At 32.8% G+C, this 23,840-nt stretch overlaps 10 protein-coding genes across 10 annotated transcripts; 8 read left to right on the top strand and 2 right to left on the bottom strand.

Moving 5' to 3' along the window:
• Window positions 1–244: 244 nt before the first annotated feature.
• On the top strand, window positions 245–576 carry EIN_375840 (Pore-forming peptide ameobapore B precursor, putative; the record flags this gene model as incomplete). The annotated part of the gene is made up of 2 exons (XM_004182757.1): window positions 245–306; window positions 351–576. 2 exons carry the CDS (start codon window positions 245–247, stop codon window positions 574–576), a joined length of 288 nt encoding a protein of 95 aa, XP_004182805.1.
• Window positions 577–1,575: 999 nt separating this feature from the next.
• EIN_375830 (hypothetical protein) lies at window positions 1,576–3,975 on the top strand (the record flags this gene model as incomplete). The annotated part of the gene is made up of 1 exon (XM_004182756.1): window positions 1,576–3,975. One exon carries the CDS (start codon window positions 1,576–1,578, stop codon window positions 3,973–3,975), a length of 2,400 nt encoding a protein of 799 aa, XP_004182804.1.
• Window positions 3,976–4,795: 820 nt separating this feature from the next.
• EIN_375820 (actin, putative) lies at window positions 4,796–5,929 on the top strand (the record flags this gene model as incomplete). The annotated part of the gene is made up of 1 exon (XM_004182755.1): window positions 4,796–5,929. The coding sequence occupies one exon, from the start codon at window positions 4,796–4,798 to the stop codon at window positions 5,927–5,929; it is 1,134 nt and encodes a 377-aa protein (XP_004182803.1).
• Window positions 5,930–6,663: 734 nt separating this feature from the next.
• Window positions 6,664–8,193, top strand: EIN_375810 (hypothetical protein; the record flags this gene model as incomplete). Its single annotated transcript, XM_004182754.1, has 1 exon — window positions 6,664–8,193. One exon carries the CDS (start codon window positions 6,664–6,666, stop codon window positions 8,191–8,193), a length of 1,530 nt encoding a protein of 509 aa, XP_004182802.1.
• Window positions 8,194–8,547: 354 nt separating this feature from the next.
• Window positions 8,548–9,324, top strand: EIN_375800 (hypothetical protein; the record flags this gene model as incomplete). Its single annotated transcript, XM_004182753.1, has 1 exon — window positions 8,548–9,324. The coding sequence occupies one exon, from the start codon at window positions 8,548–8,550 to the stop codon at window positions 9,322–9,324; it is 777 nt and encodes a 258-aa protein (XP_004182801.1).
• Window positions 9,325–12,553: 3,229 nt separating this feature from the next.
• On the top strand, window positions 12,554–12,957 carry EIN_375790 (protein serine/threonine kinase, putative; the record flags this gene model as incomplete). Its single annotated transcript, XM_004182752.1, has 2 exons — window positions 12,554–12,608; window positions 12,650–12,957. The coding sequence occupies 2 exons, from the start codon at window positions 12,554–12,556 to the stop codon at window positions 12,955–12,957; spliced, it is 363 nt and encodes a 120-aa protein (XP_004182800.1).
• A 49-nt stretch (window positions 12,958–13,006) lies between these two features.
• On the top strand, window positions 13,007–13,552 carry EIN_375780 (serine/threonine protein kinase HT1, putative; the record flags this gene model as incomplete). The annotated part of the gene is made up of 1 exon (XM_004182751.1): window positions 13,007–13,552. The coding sequence occupies one exon, from the start codon at window positions 13,007–13,009 to the stop codon at window positions 13,550–13,552; it is 546 nt and encodes a 181-aa protein (XP_004182799.1).
• Window positions 13,553–13,947: 395 nt separating this feature from the next.
• On the top strand, window positions 13,948–19,092 carry EIN_375770 (protein serine/threonine kinase, putative; the record flags this gene model as incomplete). The annotated part of the gene is made up of 1 exon (XM_004182750.1): window positions 13,948–19,092. The coding sequence occupies one exon, from the start codon at window positions 13,948–13,950 to the stop codon at window positions 19,090–19,092; it is 5,145 nt and encodes a 1,714-aa protein (XP_004182798.1).
• A 90-nt stretch (window positions 19,093–19,182) lies between these two features.
• EIN_375760 (alkyl/aryl-sulfatase BDS1, putative) lies at window positions 19,183–21,105 on the bottom strand (the record flags this gene model as incomplete). The annotated part of the gene is made up of 1 exon (XM_004182749.1): window positions 19,183–21,105. The coding sequence occupies one exon, from the start codon at window positions 21,103–21,105 to the stop codon at window positions 19,183–19,185; it is 1,923 nt and encodes a 640-aa protein (XP_004182797.1).
• Window positions 21,106–21,834: 729 nt separating this feature from the next.
• EIN_375750 (actin, putative) lies at window positions 21,835–22,968 on the bottom strand (the record flags this gene model as incomplete). The annotated part of the gene is made up of 1 exon (XM_004182748.1): window positions 21,835–22,968. The coding sequence occupies one exon, from the start codon at window positions 22,966–22,968 to the stop codon at window positions 21,835–21,837; it is 1,134 nt and encodes a 377-aa protein (XP_004182796.1).
• Window positions 22,969–23,840: the final 872 nt, after the last annotated feature.

The raw sequence follows: 23,840 nt of genomic DNA, 5'->3' as shown, positions 1-23,840 counted from the left end.
GCAGATCGACCTTTTTTTTTCATCGTTATAATATTTTAAATCCAATTTAAAAACCATATAATATGTAAATATTATCATATAATTATAGCTTTAATTAATTTAAAACAAATGTTTGTAAAATGTTGACGTGTTTATTTAAAAATCTAAAATGCTCTTTTAATCATTTCTAAAAGATTGTTTGAAAAAATATTGAGAGTGAGTATATAAAGGACATTTTCTATCTTAAAAAATCACTTGTTTCGCTATGAGAGCTTTCGTTATCTTTGCTATTATCGCTTGCGTCTTCGCTGCTCGTGAAGGTGTTTTGTTTGTTGTCGTGGACATTATATGCTTTAATAATTAATGAATAGGATTTGCAACCTTTGCAAGGACACAGTCGACATGCTCGAGAAGTTGCTTGTTGTTGATGGAGCTGATGCCGTCAGACAATACATCACCGAACTCTGTGATGGCGTTTCTGGATTCCTTGGAACTCTTTGCACTTCATTCTTGAACTTCGGTGTTGACGAAATCATCAAGATGATCGAAAACAATGTCGACAAGGTCACCATTTGCCAGAACCTCGGAGCTTGCTAATTCACTTTGTCTTTTGACTTTACATATTAGTTGAATAACTCACTTTATGTTTTTAATATTTTATGATGTAATAACGTGATTCTTATGTTTCGATAACCAATTTAAAAAAAGTTAAAAGAGTGAATATTGATCTATAAATTCATTAAAGGTAACTATACATTTGAGTTGTTAGTATCTATTAGATTGTTAATAAATAATAAGAAGCATTTGTGGTCTAAGGGCAGAATTCCACCCTTCCAAGGTGGAGATCCGGGTTCGAGTCCCGGCAAATGCACTTTTATTATTATGGTGTTGTATTTCTTTAAATTTTTTGAATGACTCAAAAAATATAAATGTTGTTTTTTTATTTATTTGAATACTATATAACACATAATGGTACTTATAGTACGTCCAAATTTGTCATCTATTGAATTTAAATTTAATTTTCGACGTCCATCAATAGACAATATAATTAATTTTGCTTTATCATATACATTTTTTAATTCATATAGAAATTACTTTATTTATAAGTAAATGAAAATAATTAATTTAAATGTATTTTATTTTCATGTTCAAAAGTTTGTTATCTAACTTGTATCTTTGGTATATCATCGCACAAACTGAAATATATTATAAAACATCATAACATAGGAAATCTAATACAAATAAGCAAATTTGACGTTATAACCATCTATAATCAAAACAAATACAAATTAATTATGTTACAATGACATAAAATTTCCAAATAAAACGTTGAGTCAAAGTAATTCTCAAGTTTGTTATTACTTTAAGAGTTATTTCATGGTTCTGAATATAATTAAACATTTCATAATAACATTTCGATCAAATAACTCAAAAAAAATCTTTTTTTTAACTGGAATTATAACTAATATTAATAATTGGTATAATAAAAACTAATTGTAAACCTATTTATTGATAATAAAAAAATCGAAAAAAAATAGATAAAATCGAATAATTAATTTATTTTATGAAATAAAAGTCGACTCTTATAACTGAATAATGATTATGATATTTTTACTTCTTATTGTGTTTTCTCATGGAATTGATATCTTCATTTCTACAGAGGGACAAGATTATTATGACGGTTCTTATAACAAACCTTATAGAACAGTGCAAGCTGCCATTGATTCATTTACAAAAAAAGAGTTACCAACAGAAGGAGTTACTTTTAAATTGTCTCCAGGATATCATAAAATGATAAATAAAACACTAACTATCACACTTAACAATTTGAACAACACAAACAATGTCCCTCTTAAGTTTACAAACACTTTTCCAAATAAAAAAGCCACTTTAGTTGGAGGAACCCAAATCCCATTTGCAGCCTTCAGAAAATTAGACGAACAAAAAGACTCAAAGCAGTTCAACAAAATACAAGAAAGTGTCCGTTCGCAAGTGCAAGTTTGTGATTTGAACACTTTAGACGACAAAATCAATTTGATTGACTTAGCTGAACTGAAGACAACTGAACTTTTTGTTGATGACAGTAGAATGAAGATAGCGCGATATCCAAATAAAGATGTCACTTCAAATGATAACAAGACAGACTCCATATATGTGGTAAAAGGAACGTTCTCTCCAGATGTTTCTGGTTATTATCGAACGTCTTCAAAACGATGTGATGGGGAAATGGTATACCAAAAGACAGTTGCTGTCAATAGTAAAACTTATTATATTTACACGACAAATGGAACTTATTACCTATCAACAAGAAGTGATTGTAAAGTACCAGTAATTACAGATGGCGCTTCTTGGAGCTCGAAGAGAGACTCTTTAGCTGGAAATATTAGTCCATTGGCAAATTCAGGAGCAAGTGGCATTGTCAATATACCAGATGAGGGATACATATACAGAGGATTCATGTTTACTGCTTTTGCAGATACAACAACAACAGATACAAAGGAGTTTGGGTATAACAACGACCGAATTAATAACTGGAAATACACCAAAAATATGTGGGTGAAGGGGTATTTCAAGTATATGTGGGCGGACAACACTGCTCAGATTGTTAGTATTGATACAACAAAGCGAACCATCACACTTGATAAGAAAGCAACATATGGGATATTCCCCGAAAAGCCATTCTTTGTGTATAATTTGATTGAAGAATTGGATGAAGAAGGTGAATATTATATAGATAGAGAAGACATGAAGATATATGTTATATTTTATGGACATCCCAAAGAAATTTGGATATCACATTCAATAAAGGAAGCACTCAAAATCGATAAAGTTGGGAATGTCGAATTGACTAATTTGGATTTCAAATACTTTCCTTGTGGTATTGGAAATGTTAACAGTGACAATGTGAAAATCAGTGGGTGTACATTCTCACACTCAAGTGACATTGGAATTGAATTTTATGGGAAAAATCATATGATTGTTAATAACACATTCCTCGACTTTTCGGCAACAATTTTGTCAATAAATTGTGGGGTGAGAGCAACTCTTGAATACGGGAATTGCATTGTGAAAGATAACACATTTTCTGTGTTTTCACAAGGACATTACACGTACAAACCTGCCATAATACTCAACGGAGTTGGTAATAAAGCGACTCATAATTATATTGAAGACAGTCCACATGAAGCAATTAAGTACAGTGGTAATGAAAATGAGATCAGTTACAATATAATAAAAAACGTGTGTTTATATGCAAGTGATGCAGGTGCAATATACTCTGGACGCAGATGGGATTACAGAGGCAATGTAATTAAATACAATCGAATATACAACTTGACTGGATGGGGGAAATCAAATTCGTATGTGCAAGGGATATACATGGATGGGATATTAGCTGGTGACAAAGTGTATGGCAACATCTTAAACAAGATCAATGGGAAATGTATATTACATGGAGGTGGACGTGATGTTGAAGTAACAAATAACATTATGTACGATTGTTATGTGGCATTTTTGGAATACAATGGAGGGCCTACTTATTATTCAACAAAGAGTGGAGACTCATGGAATCTGCTTGAAAGGTGCAGTGATGAAAATGTGAATAGACTTGTAGATCCATGGAAGAGTAGATATCCATTGTTGTATAAAATACCAAACGACAACAATAGAATTATTAATGAAAAGAATTGGCTACAACCAGAGAACACAGTGGTCGATTGTAACGTTATATATAAAACAGTTAAAACTGATTTTGAAGGTAACAATTTACTCTATGACTATTTCAAAACATTCAATGATCATAAATACAATTCAAGCATTGACCCATTATTCGTAGACCCCGAAAATCAAAATTTCAAACTGAAAGAACACTCCCCTGTTTATGATATGGGTTGTTGGAAGGAAATTCCCTATGACGAAATTGGGATCACAAAGAGTGGTGCTTCAAGTGTTGGACATTTGGTTCTTATCTTCACAGTAATATTTATAATTATTTAGTTTTTAACTATTTTTATTATGTTGGGTTGGATTTATTTATGTTGTTATTATGCTAAGACTTACTCAAACATGAAAGCAATAAATTATAAATAAATTACAGTTGGTAGGAATAAAATAATAAATAAAATAATGTATACGTTACAACTTTAAAATCATTGATATAAAGAAATGTGTTAAAAAAGACTTAATAATATGTTGTTACAACTTGATTATCTTTTCAACATTATTATGTCTTAAGAAGCTACTTACAAAAAGTTAAAAGAGTGATTATCAGTCTATAAATTCATTAAAAATAACTATACATTTGAGTTGTTAGTATCTATTAGATTGTTAATAAATAATAAGAAGCATTTGTGGTCTAAGGGCAGAATTCCACCCTTCCAAGGTGGAGATCCGGGTTCGAGTCCCGGCAAATGCACTTTTATTATTATGGTGTTGTATTTCTTTAAATTAAATAATCACTAATTAAATTATAATAAAAATCAATAGTATGTATATAAATAAAAATCTAAAAATTATTCATATTATAATTTTACACAGTCTTTTCAAATATAAATATGTTTAATTTGTTTTAAATAATTATCTTTTATTAAATTTTTATAATTTAAAAATTATTATTAAATTAATTTATTATCTTGAACTAAATATAAATATTTTATAGATTGTATTAAATAATCTAATTATATTAAATTATAATAATTATTATAAAATAATAAACCAAGTTGATCTGTAAATTTTATCTTTAATAAGATCAATTTACGCCTCTAATTTTTAAAACAAGTTGGCTATTTAAGTTGGTATATCTGTTAATTTAATTCAAATGGGAGAAGAAGGAGAAGTACAAGCACTTGTCGTAGACAATGGATCTGGTATGTGCAAGGCCGGTTTTGCTGGTGATGACGCCCCAAGAGCTGTCTTCCCATCAATTGTTGGCAGACCAAAACAAGTCTCAGTCATGGCTGGTATGGGCAACAAGGACACCTATGTTGGAGATGAAGCACAATCAAAGAGAGGTATCTTGACTTTGAAATACCCAATTGAGCACGGTATTGTCAACAACTGGGACGATATGGAGAAGATCTGGCACCACACTTTCTACAACGAGCTCAGAATTGCACCAGAAGAGCACCCAGTCCTCTTGACTGAAGCCCCAATGAACCCAAAGGCTAACAGAGAAAAGATGACACAAATCATGTTCGAGACTTTCAACGTCCCAGCCATGTACGTTGGAATTCAAGCTGTCCTTTCATTGTATGCCTCTGGTAGAACAACTGGTATTGTCATGGATTCTGGTGATGGTGTTTCTCACTGCGTCCCAATCTATGAAGGTTTCTCACTCCCACACGCCATCCTCAGAATTGATCTTGCTGGTCGTGATCTCACTGACTACCTCATGAAGATCTTGACTGAAAGAGGTTATGCTTTCACCACAACTGCTGAAAGAGAAATTGTCAGAGACATCAAGGAGAAGCTCTGCTATGTTGCTCTTGACTTCAACGAAGAAATGCAAAAGGCTGCTTCATCATCAGAACTCGAGAAATCATACGAACTTCCAGATGGTCAAGTCATCACCATCGGAAACGAGAGATTCAGATGCCCAGAAGCACTCTTCCAGCCATCATTCCTTGGTATGGAAGCATCAGGTATTCACGAGACAACTTACAACTCAATCATGAAGTGTGATGTCGATATCAGAAAGGACTTGTACGGAAACATCGTCTTGTCTGGTGGAACATCAATGTACCCAGGCATCAACGACAGACTTGAGAAGGAGATGGTTGCACTTGCACCACCAACAATGAAGATCAAGGTCATTGCACCACCAGAGAGAAAGTACTCTGTCTGGATTGGAGGTTCAATTCTTGCCTCGTTGTCCACTTTCCAGAACATGTGGATCACCAAGGAAGAGTACGACGAGTCTGGCCCAGCCATCGTCCACAGAAAGTGCTTCTAATCTATTTTCATGTCTTATTCCTTTACTATTTTACAAAATTATTATTAAAAATTTACTTATAATTTTATACACAATGTAAATTGAATAAATTTTATTGAGTCAGTTAATGTTATACACTTTACGATTATTAAATTTGTTATTATTTTTTACACCTTTTGGGTACAATTGCTTAATTATTTTTTTCTTAATTAATTCCTTATTTGTTTTTAAAATAACATTTTAAATTGTAATTTGAATTATTAATTTTTATATTAAATATATAATTTAATCAAATTACAGTTGTTTGTTTGTCAATTTCTAAAATTAATAACAAAAAAAAATAAAATATTATATTCAATTATATGATTATTATAATAATAATAACATTACTTTATATATAATAATTCATTATTAAATTTTAATTTCATTGTTTTTATAACTTGAATATATCGGAATGATGTTTTTTTTTCTTTTTTATTTTTACTATAAATTTATATGAAAAAAAAAACAATAGTATAAACTCATTGTAAATAACCGATAAAATTATTTGAGTTTACAAAAACAACACAAAACTGTTATATTAAAATATACATTATGATTATAACTATATATTTTAATTTATTTATTATAATTTTTAATTAATAATAATCAATTAATAATAGACAACATTTGTGGTTCATTTTTATATAAAAAATTGATTGAATTTTAGATACAACAATTGTTAATTTAAACTTAAAAACAAGAAAATACATTCAATGAGTATCAAAATTACCAACATCAGGTTTCCTTCTTCTACGTCTAAAGCTCCTGTACCTCCGACACTGTCAAACAACCCAACTCCTAAATTCACTTGTACACAACCAGTTGTCACGCAACCAATCAATACATCAAACGTCTATACTCCAAGTCAACATCCAATTGCAACACCATCAACTTACTCATCAAACGTCTATACTCCAGGGCAACATACAACTTTAACACAACCAATTAACTCATCAAATGTCTTTACTCCAGGTAACCTTTCAACACAACCAACCTACTGTGTCCAACCCACCCCTCCAACCCAGCCAAATGTATATCCTTCGACAACTCTTCCTTACTCAGTTGCACAACCAACTCAACAACCATCTGTAACGACTCAGCGTTACAGCCAACAGAACATAAATAGTTATACATCCAGCACTCCCCAATTTCGTCAAAGTCTGACAGCAAGCGCACCACAAAATCCTTTCATACAGGAGAATTATGTTGCTACATCATCACCTATAATGAACCTTCAAGATCTTATGAAGTCGGTTGGTATGGATGCTATTCCTCCTTCCACACCCACTCCGTTGCCAGATACTATAACAAATGAAAAGCTATTGGAACTTGTAAAGCAGGCACTTCCTTCCCTTTTAGAAGATAAGAAAAGACTATTCTCAATGCTTGTCGTTCGATATGAAGCATTACTTAAGAACCAAAAAACAACACAAGTGACTGCTACTCTGACGCCACAGGGTGTCAAAGGGATACAACCCGGCGTTACTATTACACCGAAAAAGATGGAAATAAAACTTGACCCAAAAGAACAAAACCAAACTTCTGCAAGTGTCCAAAATCCAATTATTAAGGCGAGCATTTCTAAAGACAATGTCAAAACACCAAATGCCCAACAGAATGTACAACAGAAAGTTATACAAAAGGCACCACAAAAGTCGGAAACGCCACCCGAAGCGACACCGAAAGTCTATACTTACTCTGAAGTGGAAGAAAAAATGACTTTATTAGCACAAATGGTGTTGGACAAGCGAGTTGAATTTATTTCTAAGAAACGCAAAGCAGAAGTTTTGTTTGATAGTAAAGAGAAAAGTTTAACACGACCTTTGTTCTGTTCTGCGATCAAAGGCAAGAAAAGTGTTGTACTCTTGATGAGAATGACAAACAAAAATTGTTATGTCGTTCACTTTGGGAATATTCCATCGGAATACGCGAATGATTGGGTTGAAATGGACAACTTCTGTATCTTCAAATTGTTTGCAAAAGGAAAGAATTGTTGGAACATGTGGAAACAGAACCCATCGGATAAGAAAGCAATCGATTTCACTGATCCATCACAAGTTTATAATTCAGATGAAGTGTTCAACGCTTACATTTCGTTCGTTGTTCACAAAAATAGAAAGGTCGAGTGGGATGAAGACTTCTCTACTGCTTTTAGACCGGAGATATTAAATGGGTTTGTAAAAGGGGATATGCCATCGGGTGAAGAGAAACTTGAACAAATCGTTGCCGTGTCATTCACATAAATGAGTTATTTTTTCCATTTAATTTTTAAATATTATAGTATAATTATAATAACAAAATAATAAATTATAATAACAAAATATACATATAATGAAGTTTGTAATGGATGGATTTTAATAGATTTTATATAATCTATTAATTTATTTTTATTATTTACATGTTATAAAAGTATTATTAAAAAAATAATATTCATAGAATGGTATTAATATAGAATAATATAGTATAAAAAAATTGTTATGAGTCTTGAAGAGATAATCCTTCTGTAGAGTTATTTTTACAATAAAAATATTGAAAAAATATTGAAAATATCCAAGAAAAATACAAAGGATACAAAAATAATGAACTTTCTATTAGATATGGTATTATTGTTACTACTTCAAATATATTCTGTTTCTTCTTATTGGTGTGATGTAAAACAGAACGGAACGATATCATTTGTTGAAGAATCGTGTGCAACGGAAAAGAGTTGGAGTGTGACTTATACGGCTGGCTTTTATGAAGTTTTATTGAAGGATACATGTTGTATTAACGAATCAGTGGTATTTGATGACAGGGGTTTTAAGACTGCTGAAACTTATGTTTTTCCTATTGAACAAACGAACATGAAGTTGTTTTCTATTAAAACGAAGTTTAACAACACACATCTTGTTTTTTATCCATCAAATAAAGATTATTTGTCAGTCTTTTTGAAGTGTTTAAACGAGGAAATCAATTGCAGGACTTACGTTGAAGATGTTGCTGGAGTCATGATAATCCAATACAAAACTGAATTTCATATGTATTCAAACATTGATCAAAAGTGGCTTATTGGTTATCAAGTGAATGAGAAATCACTTTATTTGTATATTGAAGGGAGCGTTAAACAGACAGTAAAGGCGCAATTTTTAGAGAATCAACAATTTGAAGGAAATTTGAATGAGAAGAGTTATTTGTTTACAGGAAAACTAATAGACGAGAATGTTTTAATTCAAACAGGCAATGAGACAAAGAGTATATATTTAGTACAGTCTGTGTGTGAAAGTAAAGGTACTAAGCGTTATATGATCTTTGAGGAAACATTTTCAACCAATTTCACTATCTATGAAAATACGAGGTGTGAATGTACTCCAAGTTCAAACAACATTACGAACTAGTTTAATTTCCCCGACTGTAGATATAACAACTCTTTATTTGATTTAAATACGACACATCTCCCTATCAATAGCGAAGGAAATGAAGAAGTCAATATTAATCTAACGGGATGGTATTCATTGCTTTTGGATATAACAAAGAAGTACGTATTTGTCAAAGACCAAATTGGAAGGTTGACATTATCATATTTTACTATGGAAAGGGACACTAAAGTAACGTTTAAGTTATCTGTAACAATCCAAACTATAATAATCAAATCAATTGGAAAATTGATATTTGAAAACGATTTAATACTGTTACACTCAGAAGGGAGTGACAGTTTTGAAGGTCAAATATTGTTTACAGTTGGTAACTCCTTTTCGAATGTATCAGGATATTTAACCCAATGTGGCAAAAGAGTGGTAACAAAAAATTCGACATTGATGGCATGTAATTGTTATTATAAAAATGGTATTTATGAACCAAGTGGAGACAAAGAATTGAGCAGCAATGACTGTTTTGATGATACAAAAAATAAAACATTAAATTTGGTGTTTCAACAAGGAGAAGTGTATTACCCCCAAGTCGATGAAACATGGAGAGCTGTGATAACTTCCATTGAAAAGGTTTCAATAATTGGAAACAACTTGAAAGCAACTGGGAACTGTGAATTTGGTGGAGCTGTGAATGTGAGTACTTCATTGTCTTGTCTAAATTTTACAAGCACATCAAATACAAAAATTGTTATTGAAAAAGGTGCACAAGTCTCTTTCAAACGTTGGATACTTAAAGGCGACAACTATACAAGAAATACAAATGGGTTCATTCAGGTGCTTTCTGGTGGCATTTTTGATATTTTAAAACCATTTTCAGTTGAGAGTAGCTTCAATATAAGTTGTGTTGAACTTGTGTCGTTTGAAGATGAAATCGCTCAAAATTTGGAAAATGGAACAGTCAAACTCATTGGCAATAAACTCGTGAGATATTGTCAAACAGCTCCATTTGATGAGGAGATCGTTTGTATATTGAAAGATTCAGATATTAAAAAACACACAAGTTATGCTGGGAATATATTACACTGTCCAACAAACACAGAAAAGACAATAATTGTTATTAACACTACAAGTTTCCAAGATTTTGAGTTCAAAGGAAGTTATCAACAATTAACGACAACTGTTTTATTCAACAAAGTCACAACACAAATGTCAAATTTTGTCGACACCATAAAAACTGTTTTGTATCTTCAAAGTAGTGCAATACATGACTCTCAAATATCATTTGCAAAGTCACAAGAAAAACTATTTATAAGCGACATGTTGGGATTCTCCACTTCACGTGTAAAGACTGTGGAAAGTAAAGATGTGATTAATTGTAGTGTGACTGACAATTGTACTATTTTATTCAAGTCCCCTGGGTTCTCAAACAAATGTCTTTCTTGTCGAAACCAATTTTTACAAAGTGGTGAGTGCATTGATTTGGATGAAAAATGTAAACAGTTTTCAAATGTGAATTCAATTTGTGAAAATTGTATTCCTACATACGAAACAAGTGGCCATTCTTGTACATATTGTGGGTCAACTCATTGCAAACATTGTTCCAATGGTGAGTGTATTAATTGTGAAGATAATTACAAAGTGCAGAACAAACAATGTACTGATATTAATAGATACAATTCACAGTTATATTCAAGAAATTTGATGTTAAAATGTAAACAATCTTTTTATAATCTGAATGAAGAGTGTGTGCGTTGTGGAGAACGATGTCTACAATGTGAAAGTTACGAAAAATGTGTTGTGTGTGATTCGACTTCACTTTTAGTTGAAGGGAAGTGCATTCAAACATCAAATTTCATATTGAAATCAAAAGAAACTATTGTTCTCTGTGTGGATGGTTATTATCTTGATAAAGAAACACAAATGTGTATACATTGTACGATTAAATATGGGGATATGTGTTTGTCTTGTACAAATGAATGGTGTCAAAGATGTGAAAACGGTGTTTTGGTCAACGAAACAATGTGTAAGAATGTAACCGAAAGTGGATGTTTGAATACAGTAAATACACATTGCACTTCTTGTGTTGATAATTCACAATTTATTGACACAGAAGGGATGTGTTTATCAAATACAAACAATTGTGAAATAACAACAAAACATGGGAAGTGTGTGACTTGTCATGAAAATTACGTTCTTAACACAAACTTAAAATGTATTGAAGATGCTATTGGCATAGAAAATTGCATTATGTTGAATGTGCAACAAGACAGATGCATTAGGTGTAGAGATGGATATTTTTTAAACAACTTTATTTGTTCCAAATGTGGAGAAAACTGTTTGGCTTGTTCAAATGAAGTACGCCTCAAATATGATTCTACACACCGTTTAAATAACAGTGTATGTATTCCAATTTCTAACCAAGAAGATCACTGTAAAATATCAACAATAACAAGTTCAATTTGTGCAATTTGTGAAGATGGGTTCTTCAGAAATTCGAATGGTGTATGCGGCAATTGTATTTTGGGATGTCTTGATTGTAACACAGAAACAACTTGTTTGAATTGTGCGAGTAACAACTTTCTATTAACAAATTCATCTGGGTGTGTCTCATATGATTTCCTCACGAATTGTGAAACGAAGAGTTCTTCGGGGTGTTCACAATGTAGCAGTGGCTATTTCATTCAAAATCAATTTTGTGTTATGTGCTCCTCAACAACCACAAACTGTTTTGATTGTTCATCTTATGGAATTTGCACTGCATGTGATGACAACTTCATTTTAATATCTTTTAAATGTGTTCCACGAAGTTCAGTTGCCAACTGTATTGAAGTTTTGAATTCGAAATGTACAAAATGTTCCTTTTGGTATATCCCTTCAAATTCAAATACAACGTGTTCAACGAAAGTTGTGTGGTGGGTTGTACTACTTGTTGTTATCTTTGTAGTTGATGTGGTAATACTTATTATGACACTTTTTGTGAGAGGAGTAAACAAATATTTGAACCATCTCAAGTCCGAAAAAACACGAGAAAAGTGCTGTTTATTTGACATTAAAACAACAAACATTCACTTCACCAAATCCTCAACAAACGAAGAACTTTTACTCAACAAAACTGAAGTAAATTTCGAGGGAGATGACAAAATTGAAATTCCAGTGTAGACGGAAAGTCGTGAATTAATTTGTGTGGGCAATAATGGCAAAACAACGATTAAAGTGCAATTCACATCTCGTTCGAGTAATGAAAAGTACACATTACATGTGGAGCCACCCATATCGACAATTCCAAAGGGCAAAGCTCTTGAATTTGAAATGTTTGTACTTCCCAAGTATTCTTGCAAGATATCCAATACAGTGGTTTTAATTTCAGTTGATATGAAAACGGGAGTGATAACAGAACTTCCAATTGCTATTAGAGCAGAGACTGAACTATCAAGTCGGCTTGATCCAGAAGAAATCAATGAAGAAAAGAAATTGGGCGAAGGTTCATTTGGAGTGGTATTCAAAGGTAACTTCAGAGGAAATATTGTCGCAATAAAGAAGATGAAGGTGGGTGGGAAAGACAAGAAGTCGATTGAAGACTTTGAAAATGAAGTGTCGATGCTTGAAAAGTTCCGCAGTGAATATCGTGTATTTTTTTGGGGCGGTATTCATCCCAAATAAAATCTGTTTGGTGACCGAATTTGCACCACGTGGAAGTCTTCGTGATGTAATGGATAACAAAAATAGTGAAGAAATAGAAGTTAAAATTCGAATCAAATTTATGATGGATGCATCAAAGGGAATACAATATTTACACAACAATGGGATATTACACAGAGACATTAAACCAGACAACTTGCTGATATTTGGCATTGATATTAACGAAATGGTCAATGCCAAATTGACTGATTTTGGATCATCGAGAAATGTGAATTTATTGATGACAAACATGACTTTCACTAAAGGTGTTGGTTCGCCTGTTTATATGGCACCTGAAGTCTTGAAACAAGAGAAATACCAAAAGAGTGCGGATATATATTCATTTGCAATTACTATGTTCGAGTGTTTTGGGTGGTGTGAAGCGTATCCACTTGACACTTTTAAATATCCATGGAAAATTGCTGAATTTGTGAATTCTGGCAAACGCATTGAAAAAGGTAATAAAATGTCACCTGAATTGTTTGGTATCATTCAGAAATGTTGGAAACAGTCCCAACATGAGAGAATAACTATTGAAGAGGTTGAAAACGCTCTTCAATTGGTATCGATAATTTAAGTGTGTTTTACCTTAATTAATTGAATGAATTCCTTATATATCCATTCGAGTACCTTAGAATCGTTGTTGTTTTTGGAGAAAAATATGAAAAAAATTTTGTTCTAATTAATTTGACAACAAAATGATACAAGAATTTTGTTCAAATTCATGTTTTTTTGGTATTTTTTAAATCGAAAAATTTCAATTGAAATTTCAATATGTTTTCCTCCACCAATTTTTGATTAAAGCAGTAATTAATTGACTATTTGGAATTATTAACAAGATAAAAACCAATAAAAATAAATTTTGTTTTTAACGAATGGTAGTATTTTGATAAAAAACATTTTTATAAAACAAGCAATTCCGAATATGAAAAGCGAAAATAAACTGAAAATTAGATAAAAAAGAATTGTTCGATGAATTTACACATTTGGGTCTCTTTCATTTTCGTTATTTCAATGATATACAAAAGTAATGCTGAAATAAAGTGTCTTCCAAAGACCACACAATGCACCGATGGATTTTCCGTCTTTGGTAATTTAAATGGTGATCCACAGTATTGCTCGACTTTGATAATAAATTACGACTTTTCGATATCCAAAAAGTGTCTTGACATCTTTTTAGTTATTCCTAAAATCGAAATATCAGCTCAGCGTTTGAATGTTACGATAGTTGATAACATCTTTGAAAGTATCACAGATGTCACCATAGACGAACTAACACAAATCACTTTAAAAGGGTTTTTAGACATCTCCAACATTGAAAGACTCAATGTGGGAAAGCTTGTAAAAATAGTTTTAGATGGTAGCACCACATTTAATAAAAGTTTTGTTATACCCGCTTCATGTGTTTTGCAAGTGGATGGCATTTTAACACTCGAAAGCTCACAATTGTGGATTTCATTTTTATCAACATTCTATACAAGTAAGCTCATTTTGAATGGAAATTCCCTTGCTGATTTTTGGGCTATAAGACCTCAAGGCTTTAATAAAAATGGCACTTTTGACATCGAAGTTTTTGGGTCTTCCGCTCTCAGATTTTATCAGTCGGTCTTTGCTCCGAATGGGTATTCTTTATTTCAAACGATTCAGTTGCACGACGAGTCGATAGCCAACATCGATTCATCAGAAGTCTTTTCAAACTTTGTCTTATTTGACTCAAGTGAAATAATTGTGAGTGCGGAACCGTACTACGTTGGAGAAATTGGAGGGGTTTGTGAGTTTCATAACACTTCGAAATTTATAGTAAAAAACGTTGCGACGGTAGACAGTGAAATGATATTTCATGATCAATCTGTGTTAGAAATCAATCAACTTGAAATGGTTGAGTCAATCGAATTTAGTGGGGTGACTTTTAAAAACGATTCTGAAGTGCGGTTTGTGAATAAAGACGTTACTATGAACACTAACTACTTTCTTGTGACATCGTCTTTTTCTTTTGAAGACAACTCGAAAGTCATTTTCTTTAATGCTCGGGTCAATTTCTCTGGGGATTTGAGTTTAATTGGAGAAAGTGAATTTCGTGTGTCTAATTCAAAGGTAAAGGGACAATCCAAATTGATTTTTTATGATACTTCAAAACTTCTTTCAGATGACAGCGCAACGATTAATATGAATTTGATCCATTTTTATAACAGTTCAAGTTATATTGTTGGGTCGGGTGGGTATTCTTCAACAACTCCAATGCTGATATTTTCTGGCCATTCCACATTGAGTATTGCAAACGGTGGACAACTCTTATGTGCGTTTGACGTGTTGACAGAAGGGTTTCCAGGTGAAGTGGTGTTTGAAGACTTCACTTCTGTATATCTAGAGAAAGCTTATGTGAACATCCCATTTTCACATGTTTACATCAAAGATAAAACTGTTGTCACAATGTCCCAAAGCCAATTTCTCGTATACGGAAAATTGCACATTAACGACTCAGTGGAAGTCACTCTCAATACAATGTCTTCGTTTACAATTGACCCTTCTGAGAAACATTCTATAGACAACAAATGCAAAGATCTTATTGAATACACAGAAGAATGTAATGCACTTATTATTAAGGGGAATGTAAAATTTTTCACAGATAATACAGTTAACAAATCCACACCACTTTTGTTTGTTACAAATGGAGGAGCTGTCATTGAAAAGGGTGTTCAATTTTTCCAAACGAACAATGTTTGTATAGATGTAATGTCACATGAAAACAAAATATACAACAAATTGGATGTGTTAAGCAATGAAGGGTATTACTCTTTATCTTCAGGAAGATTACTGCGATACTGCAAAGAACAATACGAAGCAGAAGTTTATTGTTCAGTCTATTTTAAAAACGTGTATGACTCTGAGGCATTCAAGCAGACTTATTGTCCTTGTTATTCAACGGAAACAGAGAAGTGTTATACAATATCACATTACTTTGAAATTCTTTTCTTAGACAACAAAGTGTCGACACAATTTGAAACATATGTTTCGATTATATTCAAGAACGAAACGTCCGAGAAGCAACACATTGAAGGGAAACTGTATTATGTTGTTCTGTGGAGTGGACTTTCTGTTTTGATGAACGACAAGAGTGTTATTGAAAGAGATGGGTATACCGTTTCAGTAAACTGTTCATCAGATAACAACTTTGAACCAAAGAATATTATACAAGTGGATAATAACATTGTCACATTCTGTTCAAAAGAAAACAATGTAATTTCACTTCATTGTCAACTTAATACTTTTAATGTCCAAACTATTCAAATTACATTTGATATGTTGGTTATTGCAAAGAATGGATATTATGTGAATGGTGATAAATCCACATTGTGTAATTATGGAATTCTCACGTCTCAGTCACACAAATGTTTAAGAATCAAAAGTATTGAGTGTGGTAAATACTTTTACCCAAGCAAAGATTTTACAACATGCCTCGCAGGACCGAAGAACTGCACGCGCCCAATTAATAGTGAAAGGTGTTCTATGTGTGACGATGGGTTCATATTAGTTGATGGCATTTGCATTGAAAACAATGATGAAAGTTGTGTCCACACGACACACAACCATTGTGTAAACTGTTTGGATAATGGCATTTCAAGAATGAATTGTTCAAGTGAACATACGCCTTCAAATTGTGTTGATTATTTCAATGATAGATGCTTTATTTGTGATATCAATAATCACTATATATTACAAAATGGGACGTGTATGTTAGCTGAAGAGAGTAAAAGAGTGTCAACAACTTCAATTTTGGAATGTTTGGATGGTTTTTATTTGAATGATGGGGTATGTCACAAGTGCACTGAAAATGTTGTAAAATGCACAAATAGCGCAATTTTACAATGTGACGATTTCTATTATCTCACGTCCAATAAGACATGCGAAAGCTCACATTGCATTGATAAAAACTCGACAAACAACAACTGTTTGGAGTGTGATGAGAATTACGTTATGACGATGCAAGGTATGTGCGCTAAACGTATAAGTAATTGTGTGATCTATAACAATAAATTGTGCATTGAGTGTGAACCAGACTATTTCAATGTTGATGGGAAGTGTGAGAAAGTCAAGTCTCCAGTGTGTAAAATTGCCACAAACTTGGGTTGTTTGTCGTGCGAAGACTCGTTTTACTCAGACAAAAATTTGCGCTGCCAAGCATGTGCTTCAACATGTGAAAGGTGTATTACAAGGTCGAATATATGTTATTCATGTTCTTCGGAAATGTATTTGTCTAATGAGCAGTGTAGTTCAAACATTGAATTGGATACAAAATGTGTGTGGTACACGCCACAAGGAAAATGTCCGGAGTGCAATGATGGGTACTTCTTGAAAGAGCTTGAGTGCTTCCCATGTGATGAGTCGTGTTACACTTGTGTAAACACAAACACCCAATGTATTACATGTGGATACAACTATTTTAGAAATGGGAGTGTCTGTTCTCCTAAAAGTGGTATTGAAGGGTGTGCAGTTGAAGTCACAGAAAATGGATGTTCTGAGTGTGACAGTCACTATTATAAATACATGTCTGAGTGCAAGAAATGTCCTGATATGTGTGAGACATGTAACTCCGACCGGAAGTGCACTGGGTGTAAAAGAGACGAAATTCTTTTATCGAACGCGACTTGTGTGAAGATGAAAAGTATTCACTGCGTGAAGGTAACACATTCAAAATGTATTGAGTGTGAGAAAATATATAAACTTGGTTTCAATGGTGAAAGTTGTCAAGAACGCAATACAAATCTGTTCTGGGTTGTATTTAGTATATTTGTGTTTGTGCTTCTTATCATTGCAACAACAATGTGTGTGTACTTTTCGTTAAAAAGAATACAAACGAATTCACTTCGTAAGAAACTTGGCATCTTTCCTTTAAAAGTTAAAGATGAAGAGTTCATGAAACAATTCGAAAAGCTTTCTGTGGGCATTGTAGTGACGAAAAAGGTACTCAAATTTGATCATGAAGATAATGCAAAGGATGAACAGGGACTTATCCCAATTTGTACAAAAAGTGTTGAAACATTCAAAATAGGAAATGTAATGAATAAGGCCGTGAAGTTCCAAGTCATAACAACAGAAAACAACGAGAAAACCGACATTGAAATTACACCAAATATATTCTTCCTGCGTGCAAATGAAGGTTGTGTAGTCAGCGTTTCACTTACCCCGATATGTACATGTCATATAGTTCAGAGTATAAGTATAGTCTCTCTCATAATGAAAGACCATAATGAACAAATTGACACAATTCAGGTTGACGCTCAGACTGAGTTATCAACTTCCATTGACCCCGATGAGTTACAAATTGTAGAGAAAATCGGAGAAGGTTCCTTTGGGATTGTGTACAAAGGAAAATTCAAAAACAACACAGTCGCAATTAAGAAATTGAGAACCATTGACGACGATGCACTTGACGAGTTTAAAACGGAAGTGAAAATGCTCGATAAATTTCGGTGTGATTACACCATTTATTTCTATGGTGCTGTGATGATAAGAAATAAGATATGTATGGTCACCGAATTAGCTCAATATGGATCATTAAGAGATTTGATGGAGAAGTCAATGGTTTTAGTCCACCCGACACCCAAAATGAAAATTAAATTCATGTTGGATTTGGCTAGAGGTGTTGAGTATTTACATAACAACTCAATATTACATAGAGACATTAAACCAGACAATTTGCTGATCACTTCACTGGAAGAGAACGTCAAGGTCAATGCGAAGATTACAGACTTCGGATCATCGAGAAATGTGAATGCCATATTAATTAATTCGACATTCACAAAAGGAGTCGGAACTCCAAAGTTCATGGCACCGGAGGTGTTGGACAGAAAACATTACGAGAAACCTGCTGATATATTCTCAGTTGGGATGACACTCTATGAAACGTTTAAATGGGGATACGCATATGATCCAGAAAAGATCAAGTCGTGGGACATAGCAGATAACGTGTGTAAAGGACTTCGCCCTGATTTGGATGAGATAGACGAACGAACCAGAAATATCACAAGCAGATGTTGGGAACACCATTTCGAGCGCCGTGCGAAGATTAAAGAAGTTGTTGAAGAGCTTACTCAATTATATGGAAGTCTCAAGTGATTATAATGTTGTATAGTGAATTGAACATTTATTTATCATCTTTTGATTAAACAACAAACACAAATAGAAGAATAAAACTTGAATTTGGTTTTAAGGTTCAATAATTGGGAAATCTGGGAATGGGACCTTAAGTGCTGATATGAACGTGAAAAGGTCTTCTTTGATTCCCTCAACAACTGTTTCTTTTGTTTTTAAAAATTCGTCTTTTGTAAGTTTGTGGACAACTAGTTTCACTAAATCCACTTTGGTGCACTTCACTGAAAGTGTTGGCGATTTGTCCATTTTTTCTCTGTTATTCAAAACAGAGTTTTTCAGTAAAACACTTCCTGTCTCTTGTGTATCAATAAAGTTAAAGTTAATAATAGCACACACATTTTCAACGGAAATTGGCTCCATACAAACTCCCAAAAAGTCAAAGAGGTGATTAAAAGGCAATTTCATGAGTAGTTGTGTGCTTGCAATTTCATTACCTTCATTCGAAATTTGTTCATTTATTGTCTCATTTTTCTGTTCATCTTGTTTTTGTATGTATTTGAAATCATCAAGCTCCTTTGCACCAGTCAAATATATGTTTCTCCATACTGCGCTCTCTTGCATAAACGCATTCTGTCTGTAGACTTCTGCTAAGAATTTTCGAGCTTCAAAATTTCTCGGATTCTTGAAAACAACATGATTTAATAAAGTAATTGCCCATTGGTATTCCCCACTTTCAAATGCACCTTTTGCTATTTCTATACACTTCTCTTCACCTCCCATTGATTCGACATATTTCTCTGATAATTTCACTGGTGATAGTGGGTTCAAGTTAGCTGGATTTCCATCATAGAAACCAAGATAGTATTGATACTGCCCTTTACAATTGTGTTGTACTGTTCCATAATACCCCCGATTATAAAACACCGAAGACAAACTGTGTGGCAATATAACTTTTTCTGGTAACTCATGAATTGTTGTCCCCAAGTTCGCTTGTCTCAAGGTTTGGTCATGGATGTATTTGTACATATCTCTTTGTTTCTCGTAGTACTCGACTATTCTTTTGTTTCCAAAAGTTGGCCAGTCGTGTGAGCCAAAAGAGACTTCCAAATTATCAGAATATTTTGCTAAGATATTGTCAATGTATTTAGCCCAGTCTTTTCCATTTCTCACAACAGCACCTCTTAGTGTATACAAATTGTGTTGAGTCCTATTGATTTCTTCTGCAGTACAAACTGCCTTCAATTGTGGGAAGTACATCATCATTTCAGTTGGGGCTTCTGCATTTGGAGTATACATGAAGTCGACTGTAATTCCATCAATTGCCAAAGTTTTGTCTTCACAAATTTCAATGAGATTTTTAGCATCAAATTTCTGGAAAGTAGATGGAGTGCCATATGATGCAATGGTCCCCAGACCACACCCGACCCAACCTTTCTCACTCTTTTCTAAATAATTTCCAAATTGATAACAACTTCTTCTCCCCATTGCAATTCCACCAAGAAGTTCTTCTGAGAAATTCATTTTGAAAAGATCCTTTGGAACAACTAATAATGTATTTTCTTCTAATACCCCTTCCATCCCTCTTATATGGTCTCCATGTGAATGCGTCAAAATAGTGGCAGTGACTGGTAAATTTGCTACTTTTTCTCGTAACAATTTGAGACCAACAGCGGCTGCTTCAATGGAACACAAAGTGTCGATGACTATCCATCCTTTATCTCCTTTAATAAAAGACATGTTGGCTATATCAAAACCTCTGAATTGATACAATTTGCCAGGAATCAATTCAAAAAGACCATGAATACGAGTCAATTGGCATTGTCTCCAAAGTGATGGGTTGACAGTATCTGGACATGCTTTTTCAAGGAAATCAGTATCATGAACGTTAAAGGCCTTAAAGCCAAAATTGTTCATTATGACTCCGCTATCAACTGAACAGATAAAACCATGGTTTGAATCATCAAAGTCTTGTCGATCAGAAAAATCCAATTCAGTGAGTACTTTGGCATTTGTGGCCTTTACAAAGGAACTTGCCATACTGTGATTTATTTCATTGATGTGCTTTTATATGAAAATTTGAATTAAATTGTAATGAGTATTATAATCCCAATCAGATAGTCTTGTGTGGCCTGTTGTTGAATGATTGAATAATGATAGAGCTTCTCTAAAAGTTCAATTTTGTGAATGTTTATTTATCACCCATTTTAAAAATCCTTGTTACATTTATATTTAAGATTGTAACCCACTTTAATAGCGAAAATTGGAAATAAATCCACTTTATTTCTTAATTACAATATATTCTTGAGAATTAACAATTGTCTAAAAAAATAAAAATAATTTGATAAACAATTTTGACCATAAAATAAAAAGTTACAAATATTGGATAATGATAAAGTTCAAAAAATTGGACATTTTGTTTTTTTATATTTTTAGATAGTCATTTTTAAATATTTGGATTTGGTTGCCAATTTTAATTTTTAAGTATTTAATTATTCAAAATATCAAAGAAATTAATAACTTTAAGATAAAACAGTAATTTTAATTCATGTGATAATTACATAATCAACTGTAGTTTTTATTTGTAAAAATATAGAGACAAAGTAATTATAAATATTTATTTATAACAATTTAATAATTTAAAACAAAAAATGTTTTATCAAAAAATATAAATTCTAGTAAAATCTATAATTACAAATTTTAAATATAATAATTATTAGTAAAGATGTTATAGATTATTTAAGCAATAGAATAGGACATGAAAATAGATTAGAAGCACTTTCTGTGGACGATGGCTGGGCCAGACTCGTCGTACTCTTCCTTGGTGATCCACATGTTTTGGAAAGTGGACAATGAGGCAAGAATTGAGCCTCCAATCCAGACAGAGTACTTTCTCTCTGGTGGTGCAATGACCTTGATCTTCATTGTTGGTGGTGCAAGTGCAACCATCTCCTTCTCAAGTCTGTCGTTGATGCCTGGGTACATTGATGTTCCACCAGACAAGACGATGTTTCCGTACAAGTCCTTTCTGATATCGACATCGCACTTCATGATTGAGTTGTAAGTTGTCTCGTGAATACCTGATGCTTCCATACCAAGGAATGATGGCTGGAAGAGTGCTTCTGGGCATCTGAATCTCTCGTTGCCAATGGTGATGACTTGACCATCTGGAAGTTCGTATGATTTCTCGAGTTCTGATGATGAAGCAGCCTTTTGCATTTCTTCGTTGAAGTCAAGAGCAACATAGCAGAGCTTCTCCTTGATGTCTCTAACAATTTCTCTTTCAGCAGTTGTGGTGAAAGCATAACCTCTTTCAGTCAAGATCTTCATGAGGTAGTCAGTGAGATCACGACCAGCAAGATCAATTCTGAGGATGGCGTGTGGGAGTGAGAAACCTTCATAGATTGGGACGCAGTGAGAAACACCATCACCAGAATCCATGACAATACCAGTTGTTCTACCAGAGGCATACAATGAAAGGACAGCTTGAATTCCAACGTACATGGCTGGGACGTTGAAAGTCTCGAACATGATTTGTGTCATCTTTTCTCTGTTAGCCTTTGGGTTCATTGGGGCTTCAGTCAAAAGGACTGGGTGCTCTTCTGGTGCAATTCTGAGCTCGTTGTAGAAAGTGTGGTGCCAGATCTTCTCCATATCGTCCCAATTATTGACGATACCGTGCTCAATTGGGTACTTCAAAGTCAAGATACCTCTCTTTGATTGTGCTTCATCTCCAACATAGGTGTCCTTGTTGCCCATACCAGCCATGACTGAAACTTGTTTTGGTCTGCCAACAATTGATGGGAAGACAGCTCTTGGGGCGTCATCACCAGCAAAACCGGCCTTGCACATACCAGATCCATTGTCTACGACAAGTGCTTGTACTTCTCCTTCTTCTCCCATTTGAATATTTATTATTTGATTGATCTTTAAATACTATTTTTTACTCAAAAACTTGAATCTGATAAACGATTAATACATAGTTCTTTTTCTCAAAGAATTTTAAGTTTTTATAATAATGTAACTTAATAACTCACAAAATGTTAATATAATTTTGTATAATTATATTTCAATTAATTTTATTTGGCAAATAAATAAAATAACAATTCATTATTATAAAAAAAATGATACAAATAACCAACAAAACATAATTATTTAAGTAATTTGTTATTTTATTTTTAATTAATAAAAAAAATATACAAATTTTTTTTATAATTTATTTAAATTTTTTTCATCACAAACAACTATACTATTTTTACTAAATAGTTTAAATAAATCAGAATTTGTAGTTAAATTTTTAATTAAATTAACTTTATATTATAGATCCTGATTATATTAATAACTATTTAATTAATAATTAAATATATTTATTAAATATATTTATTTGATAGTGATTATTTTATAAACTATATTTATTTAATAAAATATTTTATAATAAGATAAATTAAAATTTTGAAATTAACTTATTAGTTATTAATTAATTAAAGAGTAAATTATTTTGTTTATATAATAAAAAAATTATATTTTACTTTTATTTTTATAATTTGAAATAGATCGAATTATGTTTATTGGATAATATTAAAAATATAAAATAGCACGAAAGCAATCATTTATTTTAATTTATTCGTCATCATTTCTTGGTTTTCTATCTCTTCTTTCATAACCACCTCTTCTATCTCCACCGTCTCTTCTATCACCTCTATCACCTCTGTCTCCTCCTCTGAAACCGCCTCTTCTTTCTCCACCTTCTCTTGGTCTTGAGACATCGACTTTGA

Source organism: Entamoeba invadens (genome assembly GCF_000330505.1).
Source record: "Entamoeba invadens IP1 unplaced genomic scaffold scaff_1105074724957, whole genome shotgun sequence".
Classification (NCBI taxonomy): domain Eukaryota; phylum Evosea; order Mastigamoebida; family Endamoebidae; genus Entamoeba; species Entamoeba invadens.
Note: the sequence above shows the minus strand (reverse complement) of the source record. Positions and strands in the feature narration are given on the sequence as shown.